The following is a 20,296-nucleotide window of genomic DNA, read 5'->3' on the forward strand; positions in this document are numbered from 1 at the left end:
CAGCGCTCATAGTAATGACAATGAATATTAAATAAATATAACTCCTCTGTATAGAAAATTGACATAAGCATATGAGAATCCAATATTTCTCCAAATGTGCATGCTTTTAAACTAAAAGCCTATATTCAGACTCTTTGCATCACAGAAATACATTATATTTTAAAGTATAATATAAAACCATTACTTTATATTGTAATAATATTTTTCTGTATGTTTCATTTATCATGATGAGCTTGAGACATCACAGAGGTTTTTTTCACAGCCTACCTGACTGAAAGGCCTCATTAATATGCAAGTCATTTCAGCTCATTACTATCCAATTCTTTTGTCTTCACAGGTGAGAATGGCCCATTATTCAGTGGTGATTCACGCCTCCATGCATACTGTGTTTCTTGGCAAAAAGTGTCTTACAAAAACTAAATCAATATATTGTTTTATATGAAGGAGTAGGCAGCATAATTTTTACATAATTTTGAAGCAAAAACTCTAGTTTACAACCTCCAATACCCAAAAGTCTTGTGAACACAGATTTAATATATTTTTTTGGCCTTATTTCAGTGACTTAAGTTTTTTGTTTTTTCAGTAACCACGCATAAACGTTATTCCTTCAAAAACACAAACATGTACATACATGTTCCTCACATATTATTGTAGCCTAGTTTGTGCTGAATACAGTGTAATGACACTTTTGTCATTTATATGTTTATGAACAACTGAAAAAAGCACAAATGTCAGGGCATGTCAAAACTTCTCCAGGCCCCAAATCAGCCTCAGACTACAGAGGGTTAATTTTTCAGACCCCATGGCAGTTTTTTTGTTTGTTTGTTTTGTTTCGAGTACAATGTAATTTCATTTTGATAATTTATCTTAGAAAACAAAACTTAATATCTTAAATAATTTTGCTTCTCATGCAAAAGTATCTTTATTTAATAATGTTTAGATATTTGTACTGGAAAACAAGACAAAAATAATTTTTCGCAGTGCTGTGAAGCTTAAAGGGAAGGGAAAACAAGTTTATTTTTCTGACCTCATTTTTTCTTGTTTTAAGCATAAAGTCACTTCATTTTTGATCTTTTTATTTTTCTTCAGAAAACAAAGTAAATGTATCTTAAGTAAATGTATCTTGATTTAAGAATGTTTAGATATCTGTACTGGAAACAAAACAAAAACACTGATTAAGAATATCCTTTTTTCAGTGAAATACACAGGAAAATAAGTATTCATGTTGCAAAGTACTTCAATTATGAAACATGCAATTTCAGCCATAAAGCCCCTCTACAGAAGACAATAGTGTCATTAATCACTTTATAATCAGCTTATGAATAAAATCATGTATAATGTAAGGAATGTAACCGAATTTCTTCATGGCACATAAAACGAAAGCTAAACACACTGATTTAGTGAGCAAATATTATATGTTATCATGTAACTGTTATCTGTAGATATCTGTAGTTTTTCATAGACAAAACATTCTGGCTCGGCCCACATGCACCAAAGACATTTTCCATACTAGATGAAAGTTTAACTTGAAAAATACTTTGAGAATACTTCATAAATAAATATATACGTTATCAGACTCCAAATAAAACACACTTTTGTGCTTTTCAAAGCAATTCTGGAGCAATTCTCCATAGTATGATTCGCTTATGTGGCTGCATTCTTTGTTCGTAAGTTGCCTTGGACAATAGCATCTGGTAAACATGTAAATGTTAATGTAAATACAGAAGTGAATTATTATGGAATAACTCCATAAACACCAGTAAAAGCAGTTCTTGTGCAACAGGCTACATGAGAACAGCATAGCCAAAGACACTCGGGATCACAAAGTCATGTGAAAAGAACCGTCCACCCATGCAATTCTCATTTCTCATAACGGTTTCTGTGTTGGAAAAACAATTGGTGACCCATGACACAAGCTCAAATGACCGCCACCTCAACCACATCTACAACACAAACCTCCGTGTCAACCCGAACATCAGCATAGCTACTTCCAAACAGACCGTTGACATTTCATCATCTGCTTCAATACCAGTAGAGCAAACACGCTTTCCACAATAAACAATAAGAGTGAACTGCCAGAATAAATCTGAGGAACGTGGGATCTTCACTATTAGTGTCAGTCGTATGCATGCGCTAACTTTCTGACATGCTGATATGAAAAGCAACACGGCAATGCAAGCCATTGTCTGTTAGACACAATTGTAATCTCTTCGGAACTACTAATAATAATACATGCTATCAGTGAAGAAAAATGATGATAAATGAAATAATATTTTGTTGAAAATTCTTGACTTCTTTTCAGCATATTGCTCAGCATATAAAATCATGAGGTCACACATAAATGAACCCCATAAGCAAGAAAGGTCTGCTTTCAGAAAGTTGTTAGTGCCATACAATAATTCAGCGTTTCAGGGAACAGTGCAATAAATGCATTGAGATGTTGCTGATGCATGCCTGCAGTTTGAGCTGGGCTCCAGCGTGCCGTGCCGTGCCCCTGGCGTCCGCGTTGACTCATTAACACAACACTGTTATCCCGGGGTGGAATTTCTCACTCGCCAACCAGAGGAAAGTCCTGTGAACCCCAAGCCATCTGGGTCCAATTAAGGTGAATAAAAAGCTTTTATTAAAATGAGGGCAGCATTGTATCCTTTACAACTATTTTTAGTCTCTCCACCTCTTAAATTCGACATGTGTGTAAGAAACCTTTCTATCAGCAGTAAAATAGCTATTTTGCTACTCCTGTTTTAACAGAGGTCAGTCTGAATTATGTGACAGCTCTCAGCACAGAAAACTACTTTATCGATGAATCAAAGTCAGATCCCATTCTGAATGCCACTGAAAAATAGCTCACACACATGCAATGTGCTTGATCATTGTTCTTTGAACTTAATTGTTCACTTAATCAACATTAGCCAATATAGATGTCATCTATCATTTTATCTACTGTAGAGTTAAGGTTAGGGTTTGGCTCAGGGTTGGTTACTTGTAGGGCTGGATGATAAAACAATAATAATTATCACTATATAATTTTCCTCGATAAAATGATAACAAGAGAAACACTGAGCGCAAAAATACAATCAGAAGGCTTTTCAATCTACAAATGTCATCATTTACATTTACGCATTTGGCAGATGCTTTTATCCAAAGCGACTTGCATTGCATTATACTATACATTTGTATCTGAGTATGTGCAATCCCTGGGATCGAACCCATGACCTTGGCATTGTTATTGCCATGCTCTAACCACTGAGCTACAGGAAAGCTTTCCCATTTACCCATTTACCAGGGATTTACTGTAGTAAGACTAACTGCACCATGGTATTGTGGCAGAAATGTGGGATATTGATTGATATGGAATTTTATTATATTATTAATGTAGACATGTATTAAAGGAGTAATAGAATATAATTAAAGTATCTTTTTTTTGTGATTAAGCTATAGCATTTGTGCATGTATACTAAATGTTCTTAGGCTACCGGTTTTCATACAAATACCATAGAAACCATTTAGTTACATTTTACCATAGTAGTGTCAAATGTGCATTTCTAAGAGACAAAACATGTAATATTATTAATATTGCAGCCTGCAATGCAAACCGTGCCAAAGACACGTGCCATAAAAATCAGGCAACGCAAACCTAGCACATGCAGAAACATAGAAATTAAATTTCGATTAAGATATTTATGTTGTTAAGGAAAAATGACTGAAAAGGTGTAAAGAATTCAAAAATGTGAAGTGTTTGTCATGTTCTGACAATAAAGGGTAAAGGGTAAAACCACAATTAATGGTCTGGTTTCCACAACAAAAATCTGCCTTTAAAGGTGCCCTAGAATGTTTTTTTACAAGATGTAATATAAGTCTAAGGTGTCCCCTGAATGTGTCTGTGAAGTTTCAGCTCAAAATGCCCCATAGATTTTTTTAAATTATTTTTTTTAACTGCCTATTTTGGGGCATCATTAACTATGCACCCATTCAGGCTGCGGCCCCTTTAAATCGCGCACTCCCTGCCCCCCGAGCTCTCGACTATAAAACAGTGCATTTACACCATTCACACAGCTAATATAACCCTCAAATGGATCTTTACAAGCTGTTTGTCATGCATATTGCATGCATGCATCGGATCATGTGAGTATAGTATTTATTTCGATGTTTAAATTTGATTCTGAATGAGTTTGATGGTGCTTCATGGCTAAAGCTAACATTACACACTGATGGAGAGATTTATAAAGAATGAAGTTGTGTTTATGAATTATACAGACTGCAAGTGTTTAAAAATGAAAATAGCGACAGCTCTCTTGTCTCCGTGAATACAGTAAGAAACAATGGTAACTTTAACCACATTTAACAGTACATTAGCAACATGCTAACGAAACATTTAGAAAGACAATTTACAAATATCACTAAAAATATCATGATATCATGGATCATGTCAGTTATTATTGCTCCATCTGCCATTTTTCGCTGTTGTTCTTGCTTGCTTACCTAGTCTGATGATTCAGCTGTGCACAGATCCAGACGTTAATACTGGCTGCCCTTGTGTAATGCCTTGAACATGGGCTGGCATATGCAAATATTGGGGGCGTACATATTAATGATCCCGACTGTTACGTAACAGTTGGTGTTATGTTGAGATTCACCTGTTTTCCAGAGGTCTTTTAAACAAATGGGATTTATATAAGGAGGAAACAATGGAGTTTGAAACTCGTCATTTCCATGTACTGAACTCTCGTTATTTAACTATGCCGAGGTAAATTCAATTTTTAATTCTAGGGCACCTTTAAAATGGAAAGAAATAAAGATTTAAATTTTTTTTGTGATAATTATCGATATCAACTGATATGAAAGATCTTATTGTAATAATTATTTTGGCCATATCGCCTAACCCTAGCTCCTTGCATTTATGCATAATTAAAGGTGCAATATGTAATATTTTTTGCAGTAAAATATCCAAAAACCACTAGGCCAGTGTTATATATTTTGTTCAGTTGAGTACTTACAATATCCCAAATGTTTGCAACTATTTGTAAATTGTGAGAAAATTGCAGTTTTAACCAAGGCTGCGGGACGTGTGAGGAGTCGCCTGTCAATGGCGTCATACCCGCGTTACCCTCGGTTTCCGGTTTATTTTGTAGAAACCATGGAAACACCAAAGATGCTTTAATATTTACATGTTTTAATAGACAAGGGAACAACTGTTTTGATATATTTATAGACAGAAAACGAATTATTGTTATATAGCTCAACACGTATATTAATTCTAGTTTTCTTGATGTTTTGTGAGTACCGTGCTTTACCATGCCTCAGAGAAAAACACTATTTTGTGAAGTAGCTAACATAGCATAATCAGATGCAGCTTTATTTTTAGTAACAGTAATACAGCATTTTCTCCATCAAACAATATGTTTTTAAAATTAATTGCATGTCATTTATCAACACAATCATCCAGCATTTAATATGATATTGTAAAATCGATCTGTCTTACTGCAGTGTGTAACAGTGTCTCACAGCAGCCGCCGAGCGAACGCACAGAGTAACGTTATAACATCATTATTCAACACTCTCAAATGTATCTAATATGATAAACAGAGCTGCGTTACCTCATACTCATGACCGGAAAAGCAGAAGCTGCTCGTGAGGCGTGTGTTGATCAATCGCTCCAGCTCCTCGTTCAGCTCCACAACACTCGCTCCTGCTCTGCTTCATACTACAGTAACGTTAATAATCACATCCATGAGCATGATTTCTTCCCGAGTCCTATCCCTATTCTTTTGCACCGTCCGTTGAGGTGAAGACCACATGTCCCAAGATTCCGCGCTCAAGCTTGCCATCATCAAGCTACGCCTTTGTTTTGAATAGGCCTCTAGCGGACAGAAAATATTACATAGTGCACCTTTAATATCGTATTCACTGTTATTACTATAGTAAGTAATGTAACATATGTAACAACGTCACCTTTAAATAAAGTGTTTTCTAACATTAGGGTCATTTGGAAGGTAATGTTATTTTAGTCCAGTGATCCTGCTGAAGTTCTTGTCTGTGGGTGGGGCTAAAGAGGTAATTATGAAGAAGTAGGCATTGATCTCTGTCTTGTGCTGATGTATTCCTCTCTATGTAACAGAGCAAAACGAGTCATTTTGGCGGCTTGCTTTTAATAAAAGCTGTTTTTGGACTAACAACAAGTTTTGAGATCTGAAACTTACGGTATGTTTTTACTGTACAATGACCACTTATATGTCAAATAATCAGGGAATTAATTACTTTTTAATTCATGACCCCTTTAAATTGAACCGTATTTCTACGTTCCTCCTACTGTGAGGGATGAGCTCGAGGTAGAGAAACGCTGAGTCAGAAGGGAGTGACAGAATCCCCCAAGAGTGACTAAGGAGGAGACGTCTCTGGCTCCAGACCTGAGGAGGGCTGCTGAATGTGGGATCCTTTTAATCATCATTTCTCAGGTCCAGGCTCCAGGTTAGGGGCAAGTGGTCAGGAGCATATTTTCCCATTTGGCTTTTGGAGTATTGCGGGGAATGGCAAACAGAAGTTTCTGATTCTTGCATGTTTTTTTTTTTTTTTTTTCATCATGATAATCTTCAGAAATGAACATAGCTTTTAAAAAAATACAATCGCTAAAAGTAAAAAGCTAAACGAACTACACCACGGTCACATGACTTCAACATCACCATCATAAAGCTTCAACAACTCTTTCAGTCTTATCCATGAACGTTAGAATACTTTGAGATCAAAAACACAACAAGCCTGTGAAAGCAACTACTGAGTAGATGAGTTTATCTGCAACTCATTTATGGGTTCTGGCCTACAAAAACATGTCATCACTGCAGCAGTCGATTATTGCCATCATAAATCAACCTCTTTAGTGATGTGCTGTGACATGGCCGGGCCGGCACTGAGATGCAGACAGTTTGAACGTTTTTGAAAGCTTTTTTCTTTAACATTTAGTACTAATTACAAATAAACGCCTTCATAATACCACTGTATTATCACTCCTCAACACAGATGCAATAAAGGCAGCGCATGAATCAGTCGCTCACATACTGACACTGAATTGAGCGAGCTGATCCTAATAAACCTCAGCAGCCGTCGATATATACGACTGTGTGCACAAGTTTAAAGGCCGTCAATGGGAGTAATCCTGAAATACTATGGTCGGCATGAGGAGCCAAGGTAAAGCTGCTCAGTGGGACGCCACATTCTTCCAGCCTATGACACAATCCAAAACCTAAATATTCAATAATTATGACATTCCATTACCATCCTAAACCACGTCTATTATCATCATCATCATCATGTGCAAGTGGTACCAATAACTTACTGGAAATGAATGTCTACCGAAGCCAAGAAAAGAGGCAGCTGAAACAGCCGTCCAAGTGGAACTAAAATTACCCAAATATTTCAGGCTTACGACAACGCTGCCACATACCTAATGTGAAAAATAATAACCCAACCGTTCGCTCAGCTGCTGGGTTCGGCTAGCAAATGGCCATTCTTCATTAGCATTAGACTAAACGTTGCAGTACAGTGAAGGGAGGAGCTGGTGGGAAGGACAACGGTTTGGAAGTGCTGATCCAGCATACCTGGCAGTTCCTGGCTAAGGCAACTTCAAAGGTCCCTACTTCTCTTTGAAAGCCATTACGCTTGAACCCCCTTGGCTTTGACAACAGTGCACTTAACGGCTTCAGCATGTTTGGCACAGACCACTGGCCCCAAAATCTTGGATGTGGAGGAGGTGCTCAAAAAAGCCCCCAAACATTAAAGACAGCACTGAGTCTGCACTGAGCAGTATATCAGCAGATATGATGATGCATTATTAAATGAATGTTCCTTTTAGATTCTCCTCTACATTTTTACTCTGCTGCATGGACTTTTGGTCAGATATTTGTATATTTCATGCATTTGATTCCGTTGCCATGATAGTCTGTGATGTTTGATATGCATACTGCATTGTTTCTCGTATCCCCTTGTTTTTTTGTATTTATGTTTTGATTGTAAAGTGCTCTGAGCTCTGGAAAAGCACTATATAATTAAACTTATTATAATTATTGTTATTAATAAACATTCTTAAATCAAGATACATTTACTTGCGAAGCAAAATGACAAGATATTAAGTCTTGCTTTCAGAAAAAAAATTAGTTTATACTTAAAACAAGAAAAAAAAAATCAACTTAATTCGGAGGTAAAACGTTTATTTTTATTTTTCACAAAAAAAAAAAAAAAACAAGACTTAATATCTAAACTTTCTTAAATCAAGATACATTTACTTGCGAAGCAAAATGACAAGATATTAAGTCTTGCTTTCAGAAAAAAAATTAGTTTATACTTAAAACAAGAAAACAATCAACTTAATTCGGAGGTAAAAAGTTTATTTTTATTTTTACAAGACTTAATATCTAAACTTTCTTAAATCAAGATACATTAACTTCTGAGGCAAAATGACAAGATATTAAATTTTGTTTTAAAGAAAAAAAAAAAACAATTCAGAGGTAAAAATGTTTATTTTTTCTTGTTTAAGCATAAACTTAAAATAGTAAGCACTTAATTTTGACAATTTTACCAAAAACTTTCTTAAATCAAGATACATTTACTTGAGAGGCAAAATGGAATAAGATATTAAGTCTTGTTTTTTTGTTCAAAAATGAATTATTGGGCCCTATTTTAACGATCTAAACGCAAAGTGTAAAGCGTACGGCGCAGGTGCACTCAGGGCGTGTCCAAATCCACTTTTGCTATTTTAACGACGGAAAAACGGTCCGTGCGCCGGGGCGCATTTTTGAAATGGGTTGTCCCTATTCTCTTAATGAGTAATGGGCGTAATGTTCAATAAACCAATCAGAGTGTCATCTCCCATTCCCTTTAAGAGCGAGAAGCGCTCGCGCCATGGCGGATTGCTATTTACATGGCGGAATTTGTTGGCGGAAAAGCTGAACGCTTTTCAAGCGAAGAAACCGATCTGCTTGTGCGCGAAGTTAAATCATCTACGGGACAAGAAGGAATCCACCAAAGCTTCCCGAGGTGAAGGCGGCGTGGGATGAATTAGCAGTGATTGTGTCCTCGTCTTCTGGCATCAGATGTTTTGCTGAAATTACCTGTTAAGTGGCCAGTCAATCTTTCAGTCGTCTGCGTTGGATGCAGCCTTTCAAATAGCTCCGCGCGATGAGTCAGTTAAACAAACAAAAAAACAAAACAAACAAAAAAATATATATATATATATTCGTTCATCATTATAAGTAGCTGTAATAGGCTGAATTGAAAATAGGTAGCCTAATTGTAATACATGCAATGACTATTCATCATTACATTTTTATATTTATGTAGCCTACACAATAATATTCTTTTACACTGTAATCCTTTTGTTTTTAATATTTGGCATGTTTGTGTGATGCGCATCCCTGTGTGTAATAAGCAAAGTCAACGCGCACTGTGGACGCACCCAGAGGCGCAGTTTCTACCAACGTGCTCTAACAAAAAAATATTGCGCCATTGACTTTAGACTTTAGACCAGGTTTGATTTGGTCTATGGCGCAGTCTATTTTCAGCTCCTTAAAATAGCAATGCGCCTGAACACACCTCTTTTTTAGACCAGCACGCCCATGGGCGCACTAACTGGCGCAAATGCATTTACTAATTTAAGGACGTGGCGCTGAACGGGAAAACGCGAACGGCGTCGGACGCAAACTAGCAAACACACTTGCGCTGCGCCTTGCGTCGCATTGCGCCGGGTGTATTATAGGGCCCATTATCTGCCAACAGTGTCAGGAAAATTATCTTGTTTTCCCTTTGAATTAAGTTTATTTTTTCTGACCCCATTAACAGATTTCCTTTCTTGTTTTAAGCTTAAACCCTCTTATTTTTATTTTTTTTATTTTATCAGAAAACATTCTTAAATCAAGATACATTTACTTGAGAGGCAAAATGAGAGGGGTCAGAAAAATAAACGTGTTTGCCTTTGAATTACGTTTATCTTTCTCACCCCATTGACATGTGTTTTATCTTGTTTTATGCTTAAACTCACTTAATTTTGATACATATTTCAGAAAACAACATAACATTATTTAATTTTGCCTCTCAAGCAAATGTATCTTGATGTAAGAATGTTTAGATATTTGACAAAAATACTAAGAAAATCACTTTTTTAGCAGTAAAGTACAAGGTGAAGGATAACGGCAGAAGAATTTGCTTTGGTTTTCCTGTAGTTTGGCTTGTAGCACACAGTAGCCAGCGGAAAGTTCCAGCCAGATGCCTAACAAACGGCATGCCACGTTTTGACCAGGAATGAAATCTTCCGCTGCAAACAAAAGCAGATGGGCAGAATCTTCTGGGAAAAGAAACAGCATTTTCTAACCATTCATCCCCAAACTATTATATTTAACTGGCCATTAATCTCAGTGGAAAGGACTGCAGCAGCACAGTTGAATCCTTGTTTAACGTCTTTTCCACCCTCCACCGCTTTACAGTCAATGTAATGGAAAAAGTCCTAATATTAGCGATGAGCTGCGCTCTTAAATATGAGCCCTGACATACTGAAGCAAAGCAGTGATAAACCAAACGCAGCCATCAGAAAGAGAACGCTGGTAAAAGTGACCGTCTGCTTTAGATATCACCATAAAACCACACCGCCATTAGCATTACAGATTCTATATAACGGCTGTTCTTTCTTTGGTGGAAATAAAAACATTTTAAAAAGGGAAAAAGCCAGACATTCCAGAAATTCCCTGACAGTTCCATACATAAGGAAGGGTTGGACTGGAAAAACAGTGGAGGGAGATCAGGGCCAAAGTGTCTGAGATTGTCACTCGCATATCACTGTAAAAATACAGGAGAAACGGCGTGTGTTTAACCCTTCCACTGCGGCGCCTGGAGAAACACGCTTCAGGCTCATGATGTTCATCCTGCTGTGATAGTACAGGTCAGAAGCTCTGATAATATGACACTTGAACTTGAGCAGTCTTTCACCCCCTATGACTTGGTCTACCGCAGTGTCAAACTCTCGGCCAAGCTTAACATGTGTCCGCACACAGAGGGCAAGGAAATACAGCGGGACGGGACTGATTTCAGAAACACCATTCTAGAAAGCACACTATACGGTCATAGATCATGGAGGTAGTTTAGAAATGCTTCTATAAAAACGACGTCTACACCAAATTTTAGACTCTCGGCTCTCTTAAAAGATTCTTCAGAGGCCATTAAACTGGCCTGTAAGGTTGAATGATTTGCTTCAACCAATTGGCCAATATCCACAAAAACACCTCTAAAATTATCTAAAGATGATTACACTGAAAAAGTTCACAGAATACTAATTCACCCTTTAATAAAGCACTTTAGACTGTGGTTCTGACTGTTGACTATTGAGAAAGATGAAGGTGTTTTCTAACTGCACAGTTAAGCAAAATGAACAGATAAATATGCCCTCTATTTGATTATATATAGTCTTAGATGCGTTTTGGTTGAGATGATCACAAGTGGATGATGGAGATGCATTCTCGTTTACACCTGGTGTTTTATTCCGTATCTTTTGTCCTCTTTCAACCACTTCTGTCCTGATTTCTTCGAGGGGAGAGTCTATGGGCGGGTAAATGTATGGGCTTCTTCGGATCTTTCAATCTAATGGATGAAATCATCTCACACAATTTACATATGAACGCGACCGGAGATGACGGGAAAACATACAGAGAGCATCAGCTTTCGTTTCAGCAGCAAGACCAAACTGGGATCTTCAGCCGACAAAGTTTAAATCCCGTCTGGCTAGAGCGCTTCCCATAATGTCCACGCATTAGTTCAGTAGGTGGAGAGTAGATGGTCTTTTGCACTGTTCGAACACATTCGACCACATGAGTGTCTACACTATGAAAGCAATCCGGTCAAATGCATTTTCAACTACCTCTGGAAGTGGTCAAAAGTGGACAAGCTAAAAGGATTTAGACCCCGTTTACACCTAGTGTCATCCACTAGTGATCCGATCAACCAAAATGCATCTTAATAGCAGGTGTAAACAGGGCCTTAGAATAATATTGAGCCGCATTAACACTCTGAGGTTTGAAGGTATCGCCGGCGATACCACCGCGTTTTTTTCTTACCAGTGTGAAAGAGACTCAAAATACTCCGTCAATGTTGCACATACAATTAAGAGCTATACACCATTTTAATCTGTGGAATATCTTCTTTTATTTGTGTACACTCAGAGTAAAAACAAAATGCTGTGCTTTTTGTAAAATAAAGAAAACTAACATGATGCGTGATCTCTCGTCTCCCTCTGAACGAAGTCCAATCTGATAGTTCTCAGAAAATGAAGTGTAACTTAGTGAATACGAATGACAAAAAAATGAGACTTATGTCTAAAGAAACGTTGAAATGTCAGGTTTTAAATCGTGTAAGTCAAATCGAAAACAAACATTCTGTGTTTATGTAATCTGTATGAAAAGAGAGCCATGTCAGAAGTCAGTGATTCAGCTCATTATCCGCTAATGCGGCCACGCCCACGGAGCCAGCGCTATTCAGACGCAAATTCAGTCAATACATGCATACGTCATCTCAATCGTGTATTTATTGTCTTGAAAAGTGTTTATCTGGATGTTAAAGCGCTGTTGTAAAGCATGGTTAGTGAACTCTAGAAGACATGCAGTTAGTTCCTGGTTCTTCTTCTTCTTTATATGGATTTGTGGCCTAAAGGTGCACAGAGCGCCCTCCGGCTGCAAGTATGAATTGTATCCAGCACTCATAGTGATGATATATAGAATAAATATAGAATAAATATTACTCCTCTGTATAGAAATTTGACATAAACATATAAGAATCCATCAATATTTCTCCAAACGTGCATGCTTTAAGCTAAAAGCCTATATGAAATGCCATAGAGGTAACATAATTGTTCAGACACTTTGCATCACAGAAATACATTATATTTTAAAGAATATAATAGAATACCATTATTTTAAATTGAGCTGAGACATGATTACAGAGGGTTTTTTCACACCCTACCTGACTGAAAGGCCTCATTAATATGCAAGTCATTTCAGGTCATTATTATTTGATTCTTTTGTCTTCTCAGGTGAAAATGGCCCATTATTCATGATCATTCACGCCTCCATGCATACTGTGTTTCTTGACAAAAAGTGACTTACAAAAACTAAATCAATATATTGTTTTATATGAAGGAGTAGGCAGCATAATTTTTACATAATTCTGAAGCAAAAACTCTAGTCTACAATCTCCAATACCCAGAAGTCTTATGAACACAGATTTACTATACTTTTTTTGGCCTTATTTCAGTGACTTAAGTTTTTTGTTTTTTCAATAACCACGCATAAACATTATTCCTTCAAAAACACAAACATGTACATACATGTTCCTCACATATTATGGTAGCATAGTTTGTGTTGAATACAGTGTAATGACACTTGTGTCATTAATGTGTTTATGAACAAATGAAAAGAGCACAAATGTCAGGGCATGTCAAAACTTCTCCAGGCCCCAAATCAGCCTCAGACTACAGAGGGTTAACCAATCAGGAGTTTGCTCTAGTAGTGATGTGATTACGACGTAGCGAGCGGAGGCAGAAAACAACAATGGAGGACAAATTCATCATCGCTGTATGTAGATACCCGGAGCTGTACGATCCATCGTACTTTTATAGAAACAGGAATAAAAAGGATCTTGCTTGGAAGAAAGTAAGTGAGGAGGTCGGACGATCTGGTAAGTTGTAAAAAACGCTCTTACTCAATTTGAGCTATATATATATATATATTTATTGAGACTACAAGCTAGCTAAAGCCATCAAATTGAACTTATTCGCCGTATTTTACAACTAATTTGCCGCTGACGAGTTGATGTGTTTATTCAGAGGAAGTGTGCAGAAAGAAGTGGGAGAGTCTGAGGGACACATATTTATAGGAGAGGGAGAGCCCCTCTCATGACGCAAATTCGAGTCTGTTGTGAAGTGAATTTCATGCACGAATGAAGCGAAGTAAACTCAAAATGTTCAAGCGTCTGGTGTGAACGCACCATTAAGGTGATGATACACGGGGCAATTTTTTGAGCAAAGTTGCCGAGCAATGTTGCTTGGGCACTTTCTCATTGAGAATGAGCAACACATTTCTATCTGGATACTTTAGATTGGTTGTGGGCAATTTTTTGAGATCATCCAATCAGATTGCTAGCAGCCAATCACGTGACCGGCTTCAACATGGCGGCCTCTCAGAGGCAGTGGAGCAAAGAAAAGGAGCGTGAAACTCATTTAATGCTTAAAATACCAACAGGTGTCCAATTTAACGTGCGTAGCCTGTAATGTAGCCATCGAATGTTTTCATTTAAATACTAAAAAGATGCATTCCTTTTAACGTTTGTAGTGGTGTAAGCTGTAGGGCGTATGGCATGTGAAAGTAGCTTTTGAGGCAATTGAGTTTGAATCCGCCTTTTGCCAAACTTTTCCTATCACAAATCAGATCGGAAAGGCATTTATATTTAATAAAAAAAAGAAAATATTTTAAAAGTTGAAATAAAGTGCCTAACAAGTGTTTATATTAAAGTATTTATTGGGTTGGCAATAGATTGCTCCTCTCTGATTAGTTGCTGCCGACTGTCCGTTGCCCTAATTAGTTGCCCTGTGTCTCACCAGGTTGCCTGTTGATGGCAACATTGTCCAGCAACATTGCTCAAAAAGGGAATGGAAGTTTTTAGTAGTCCATTTTATACTGGAGCTGTTTATCTTTCAATTTGTTGCCTTTTGTCAGCTTTTTCTCCATTTCATAACATAAATAAAATGCTCTTTTTTTCATTCAGTCCCTTGCAAAATGTTGGATTTCTCCTTTTTAATGCATTACTGAGTTCACCTTTAACATCTAAATCAATGTGAATTAGGCATATCAATGAAACAGTGCTATATGGAATGGTGGAATCTCAACCACCACCAATGTGCAGCATCCACCAGCATCATACTGCGCCAGAACGCCCTCCACACACCAGCTTATTGGTGGAGAGGAGACAAAGCGATGAAGACAGTCATGATATATTGGGATAATTAGGAGGCCATGATGATGGACAGAGGTCAATGGGCAGGTTTGGCAAGGATGCTGGGGTTACACCCCTACTTTTTTCGAAGGACATCCTGTGATTTTTTTATGACCACAGAGAGTCAGGACCTCGGTTTAACGTCTCATCTGAAGGACGGTGCTTTTTGACAGTATAGTCTTCCCCATCGTTATACTGGAGCTCTAGAACCCATACAGACCTCAGTCTGAGCACCCCCTGCTGGCCTTACTAACACTTCTTTCAGCAGCAAACTAGTTTTTCCAGAGCTGCAGAGTGATAACTGCTGGCATCTTCACTGTATGAATTAAATATACACCGATTCTTATTAAAGCTACTAAAGTTACTCAGTCAAGAGCAGTGAGTGATTTTCTCTGTCTTTTGGTGTTTAATTAACATTAAAGGATTAGTTCACTTCAGAATTCAAATTTCCTGATAATTTACTCTCCTCCATGTCATCCAAGATGTTCAAGTCTTTCTTTCTTCAGTCGAAAAGAAATGAAGGTTTTTGAGGAAAACATTCCAGGATTTTTCTCCATATAGTGGACTTCACTGGGGTTCAACGGGTTGAAGGTTCAAATGTCAGTTTCAGTGCAGCTTCAAAGAGCTCTACATGATCCCAGACGAGGAATAAGAGTCTTATCTAGAGAAATGATCTGTCATTTTCTAAAACATATATGTAAATATAATTTTAAAAAAAATCCTGGAATGTTTTCCTAAAAAACCATAATTTCTTTTCCACTGAAGAAAGAAAGACATGGACATCTTGGATGACATGGAGGTGAGTAAATTATCAGGAAATTTGAATGCTGAAGTGAACTAATCCTTTAATGACACAGACTGCAGCAGGTATATTAGGCTGCTGTCACTTTAAGATCTGATGCACATGATGCAGATCTGACATGCATCCGATTTTAGCGCACATTCACTTAAGACATAATCAACAGTGTTTAAATGAATATTTGGCAAGATGTTCATTTTGACATATATTTGTATGCATTTTACATTTTAAGCACAAAAAAACAAATAAAGGAAGAACTAGCAATTAAACATGTGCACTGAAAATCATCTGTCAGATAAGTGAATTCAGAAAAATAAAATTGGCTTCTCATTCGCCTCTTTGCGCTTTAGTGGCTTAAAATCACTTGAAATCTTAAACTGGCAAGTCTTAAAAACACATGCAAAGGATAAACTTTCATGACAATGCAGGATATAACTGCAATAGAGATGATTAATCCATAATCTCAACCATTGTCAAATTTTATTGTGTCTACCGTTATATCGTCCACCCCTATTGTGAATATTTGACAAAATGCTCCAGTTTCAAAAGATTGTGAATTTCTGAAAAGACGCATGGATGAAGTGAGGGCACTAGTAAGAAAGAACACAAAGATCTGTCATGAAACTCTAGATGGTGCAGGTTGACAGGTCCTTAAATCAATCTGCTTGTAATCACATCATTATCTATAGGGCACAGCTGATTGGCTACTGATACAACAGGAACCAATGAGCTTTCAGAAACCCTCCACCTTCTCCAGCTCCACCAATATAGATCAGCTACGTGTAGTTCATGTATGCCATTGTACAGCAGCAGCATGTCTTACTTACTCACAGCAGTGTGTTGTGTATGTATTGGCAGTAGCAAGTCCTGTAGTTGCTCTGCAGCATCAACAGCAGCAGTAGATCTATTCCTCCAAGATCAAACATATCAACATATGAAGAGTCTGGTTCCAAAACATGATAAACAGCATTTTTAAATGCGATATCCATCATGTTATTCTGTCATGTTTTCTCCCTTTCTTTCCAAAACAGCACGTTTCTCTGCAGAACGTGATATATCCACTCAACCAATCACAGCGCATCATTCCACGCTCTGTAAACAGTAATGGCGGTGCTCTGAATACACCCGGCATCCTAGTTTTCCTTATCTGCTTTGTACTTTGTGATCAACAAAAACAGAAAAATGAATAATTTTGATGCCATTGATGAACCTGTGGTGGGGAAGAAACGCAAGTCATCGAAATGTAATCATTAACGTGAGGAGATTCAGAAGATGAGGCACTCGAGTCGGAGGAGGAAAAATGCAGCTGTTTCTTGTTCCACGACAGCATCAAACTTCTGTCACGCTCCCCAAAACTGAATAATGAACAGTTTTTAAAAGCCGTTTTTAATACCAATGTATTCGGCAAATGTGTTCATTTAACCGTGCGGTGGCGCCAGATACTCTTTAATCAGTAATGACAAATAATTAATTTATAACATTAACAAGATGATCCGTTGAATTCATTTTGGGAGCGACAACTGAATTTATTTTTAGTCAAATGCCTGTATATAAGATTAGTATTGATAAAGTTCAGAGGCTGTCATATATGTGAATCAACTTACTTTGTTGTGCATTTTCAATATGAAAAATAACTTTTATATTGATTGCATTAATTTTGAAAAAAAAAAAAAAAAAATGTCATGGATTTATTGCATTTTGGGAAAAAAATAATCCGTTTTTATAATAAACCTGTGAAAATTAAAATCTAGATTTGAATTTTTTATGTTTTTATAACCAAAAGATGCAATGTGAAAGTTTGAAACAGAAAATAATGGTTTTCATCTTGCCGCTTTCTTGGTAAAGAAAACACATTTTTACTCAAATTAATCAAAATGGATTTATAGCGTTTTGGAGCCAAACTCTTCATTTATACATAACCATGCCAATCGCTCTTATCTGTCACTCACCTTTCATGAACTCGTTTCATAATTGATGAACTTTGCAACATCGACACTGTTATTGAACAGAACTGAATCAACACTTCTATAGAGCTGCTTTAATGCAGAAATTGAATTCGATTCATAACTGATCAACTGTACAACATTAGCACTGTTATTTTGATGTGAAGCTGCTTTGAAACAGTATAAATGTATTGTGTAAAGCATTATATCAATAAATGTGAGTTATGACATACCAGCCATACCAATGGCATTACAGAATTGCAATAGCAAGAAAAGAACTGCTACTTGAGAACACAATTACTGGCATGGTGTGTCTAATATATATAGTTACGCTCAAATACACACAAAACAAGACATCATATCTGAATCACTGTGATGTGAGAAACACAACAGAAATGAGCCCAAAAGTACAGAAGGGTGCATGAACACTTACCCAGAGTTCCCAGGGGCCGTGTCTGTGTGCACTGCTCTCACGGGTCCAGGTCGGACCCCAGGAGCCAATGTCAGACCCCCTCTGCTGAAGAGCCCATTCGACAGGTTCAGATTAGTCAGCTGTGAGGAAAACAACAATCATCGGCATGAAAGGGATGTTGTGACACACATGAGCACACTCTGTGAAATCATGTCACAGACGGGCAGAAATCATGTCGACACATTTTCTGTTCAAATATCACTGTAATCTTACTGAACGATCAGTCATACATTTATTTTGTTCTATTATTCAGTATTTTTCTTTTTTTATTATTATATAGTTATTATTCATGCCTTTCTGAATAAGGCATTTGGCGTTGTGCAGAGGCATTTCCTCTTCCTGCCGTCCTGTTGACTGCTCAGAATAAGCTGCAAAGTGGACCTGATTTTATTAAATCACTGCTGCCATGACACCAGCAAAACTCAGCGAGGATTCAGGCAGACCTAAAAGCCGACTGACCTAGAAAAGCTTGACCTGCGCATTCTGCACTCATCTGTTTGTTTAAGCGTCAGGCCGGGCGAACGGGAAATGTCAAACATTCTTCAGAGGCAGGTGTTTAAGACCTCACTGAAGGAGTTTATTTTGAAAGAAGGCAGATTTTAGCTTCTGATCTGCAGTTCTGTCAACAGATATGAAACGCTCGATGCTAAACGGCACATTATTTGTACGAGTTACTTGAGCTCTCAGACAGTAGTAAAGATCAGGATGGAGACTGACCGCACAGTATTTAATTCACATTTCTGCATCTGCAGGACAGAAAAATGACTGATCTTGTAGTTTTTTTTTATAACCACTCTCCTTTCTTTAACATTTAATTGCTTTCCTTTTTGTATTGCAATGCAATTTTCTCGTTACGAGGGGAATAATGAAGAGAGAAATAAAAATGAAGAAAATACTTTGACATCGACTAATAATTTTTCTATTACAGAAGCTGATGTCAAAATAATGTTACAAAAAGTACATATAATATTTGTGGTTATGTATTAACACCTGTGCAGAGCAATTATCCACAGTTTTTGCTTCATTGTTTCAAAAGTCTCTTGACCAGCATGTAGTGCCAACCTTATGGAAAACTTCACTATAGTACCATTCCTAAAATTAACAAACCAGTAGAACTTGGTGATATCGTTCAATTGCATTGACTTATTTGGTGTTTAAATATTGCGAAAGGCTTGTTAAAAGGTACAGTACAGTCCAAAAGTTTGGAACCACTAAGATTTTTAATGATTTTAAAAGAAGTTTTGTCTGCTCACCAAGGCTACATTTATTTAATTAAAAATACAGTAAAAAACAGTAATATTGTGAAATATTATTACAACTTAAAATAACTGTGTACTATTTAAATATATTTGAAAATGTAATTTATTCCTGTGATGCAAAACTGAATTTTCAGCATCATTACTCCAGTCTTCAGTGTCACATGATCCTTCAGAAATCATTCTAATATGCTGATTTGCTGCTCAATAAACATTTATGATTATTTTCAATGTTGAAAACAGTTGTGTACTTTTTTTTTCAGGATTCCTTGATGAATAGAAAGTTCAAAAGAACAGCATTTATCTGAAATACAAAGCTTCTGTAGCATTATACACTACCGTTCAAAAGTTTGGGGTCAGTAAGAATTTTTATTTTTATTTTTTTGAAAAGAAATTAAAGAAATGAATACTTTTATTCAGCAAGGATGCATTAAATCAATCAAAAGTGGCAGTAAAGACATTTATAATGTTACAAAAGATTAGATTTCAGATAAACACTGTTCTTTTGAACTTTCTATTCATCAAATAATCCTGAAAAAAAATATTGTACACATTAAATGTTTCTTGAGCAGCAGATCAGCATATTAGAATGATTTCTGAAGGATCATGTGACACTGACGACTGGAGTAATGATGCTGAAAATTCAGCTTTGATCACAGGAATAAATTACTTTGTCAAATATATTCAAATAGAAAACAGTTATTTTAAATTGTAATAATATTTCACAATATTACTGTTTTTTACTGTATTTTTTATTAAATAAATGTAGTCTTGGTGAGCAGACGAAACTTCTTTTAAAAACATTAAA

At 36.8% G+C, this 20,296-nt stretch overlaps 1 protein-coding gene across 1 annotated transcript in view; it reads right to left on the reverse strand.

Moving 5' to 3' along the window:
• The window catches only part of ttll5 (tubulin tyrosine ligase-like family, member 5), a 140,511-nt gene that overhangs the window by 31,040 nt on the left and 89,175 nt on the right, over positions 1–20,296 (reverse strand). Inside the window, 1 exon segment of the mRNA XM_048190347.1 lies at positions 18,194–18,312. Coding sequence (XP_048046304.1) covers positions 18,194–18,312 — 119 coding nt within the window.

Source organism: Megalobrama amblycephala, linkage group LG5 (assembly GCF_018812025.1).
Source record: "Megalobrama amblycephala isolate DHTTF-2021 linkage group LG5, ASM1881202v1, whole genome shotgun sequence".
NCBI classification, from domain to species: domain Eukaryota; kingdom Metazoa; phylum Chordata; class Actinopteri; order Cypriniformes; family Xenocyprididae; genus Megalobrama; species Megalobrama amblycephala.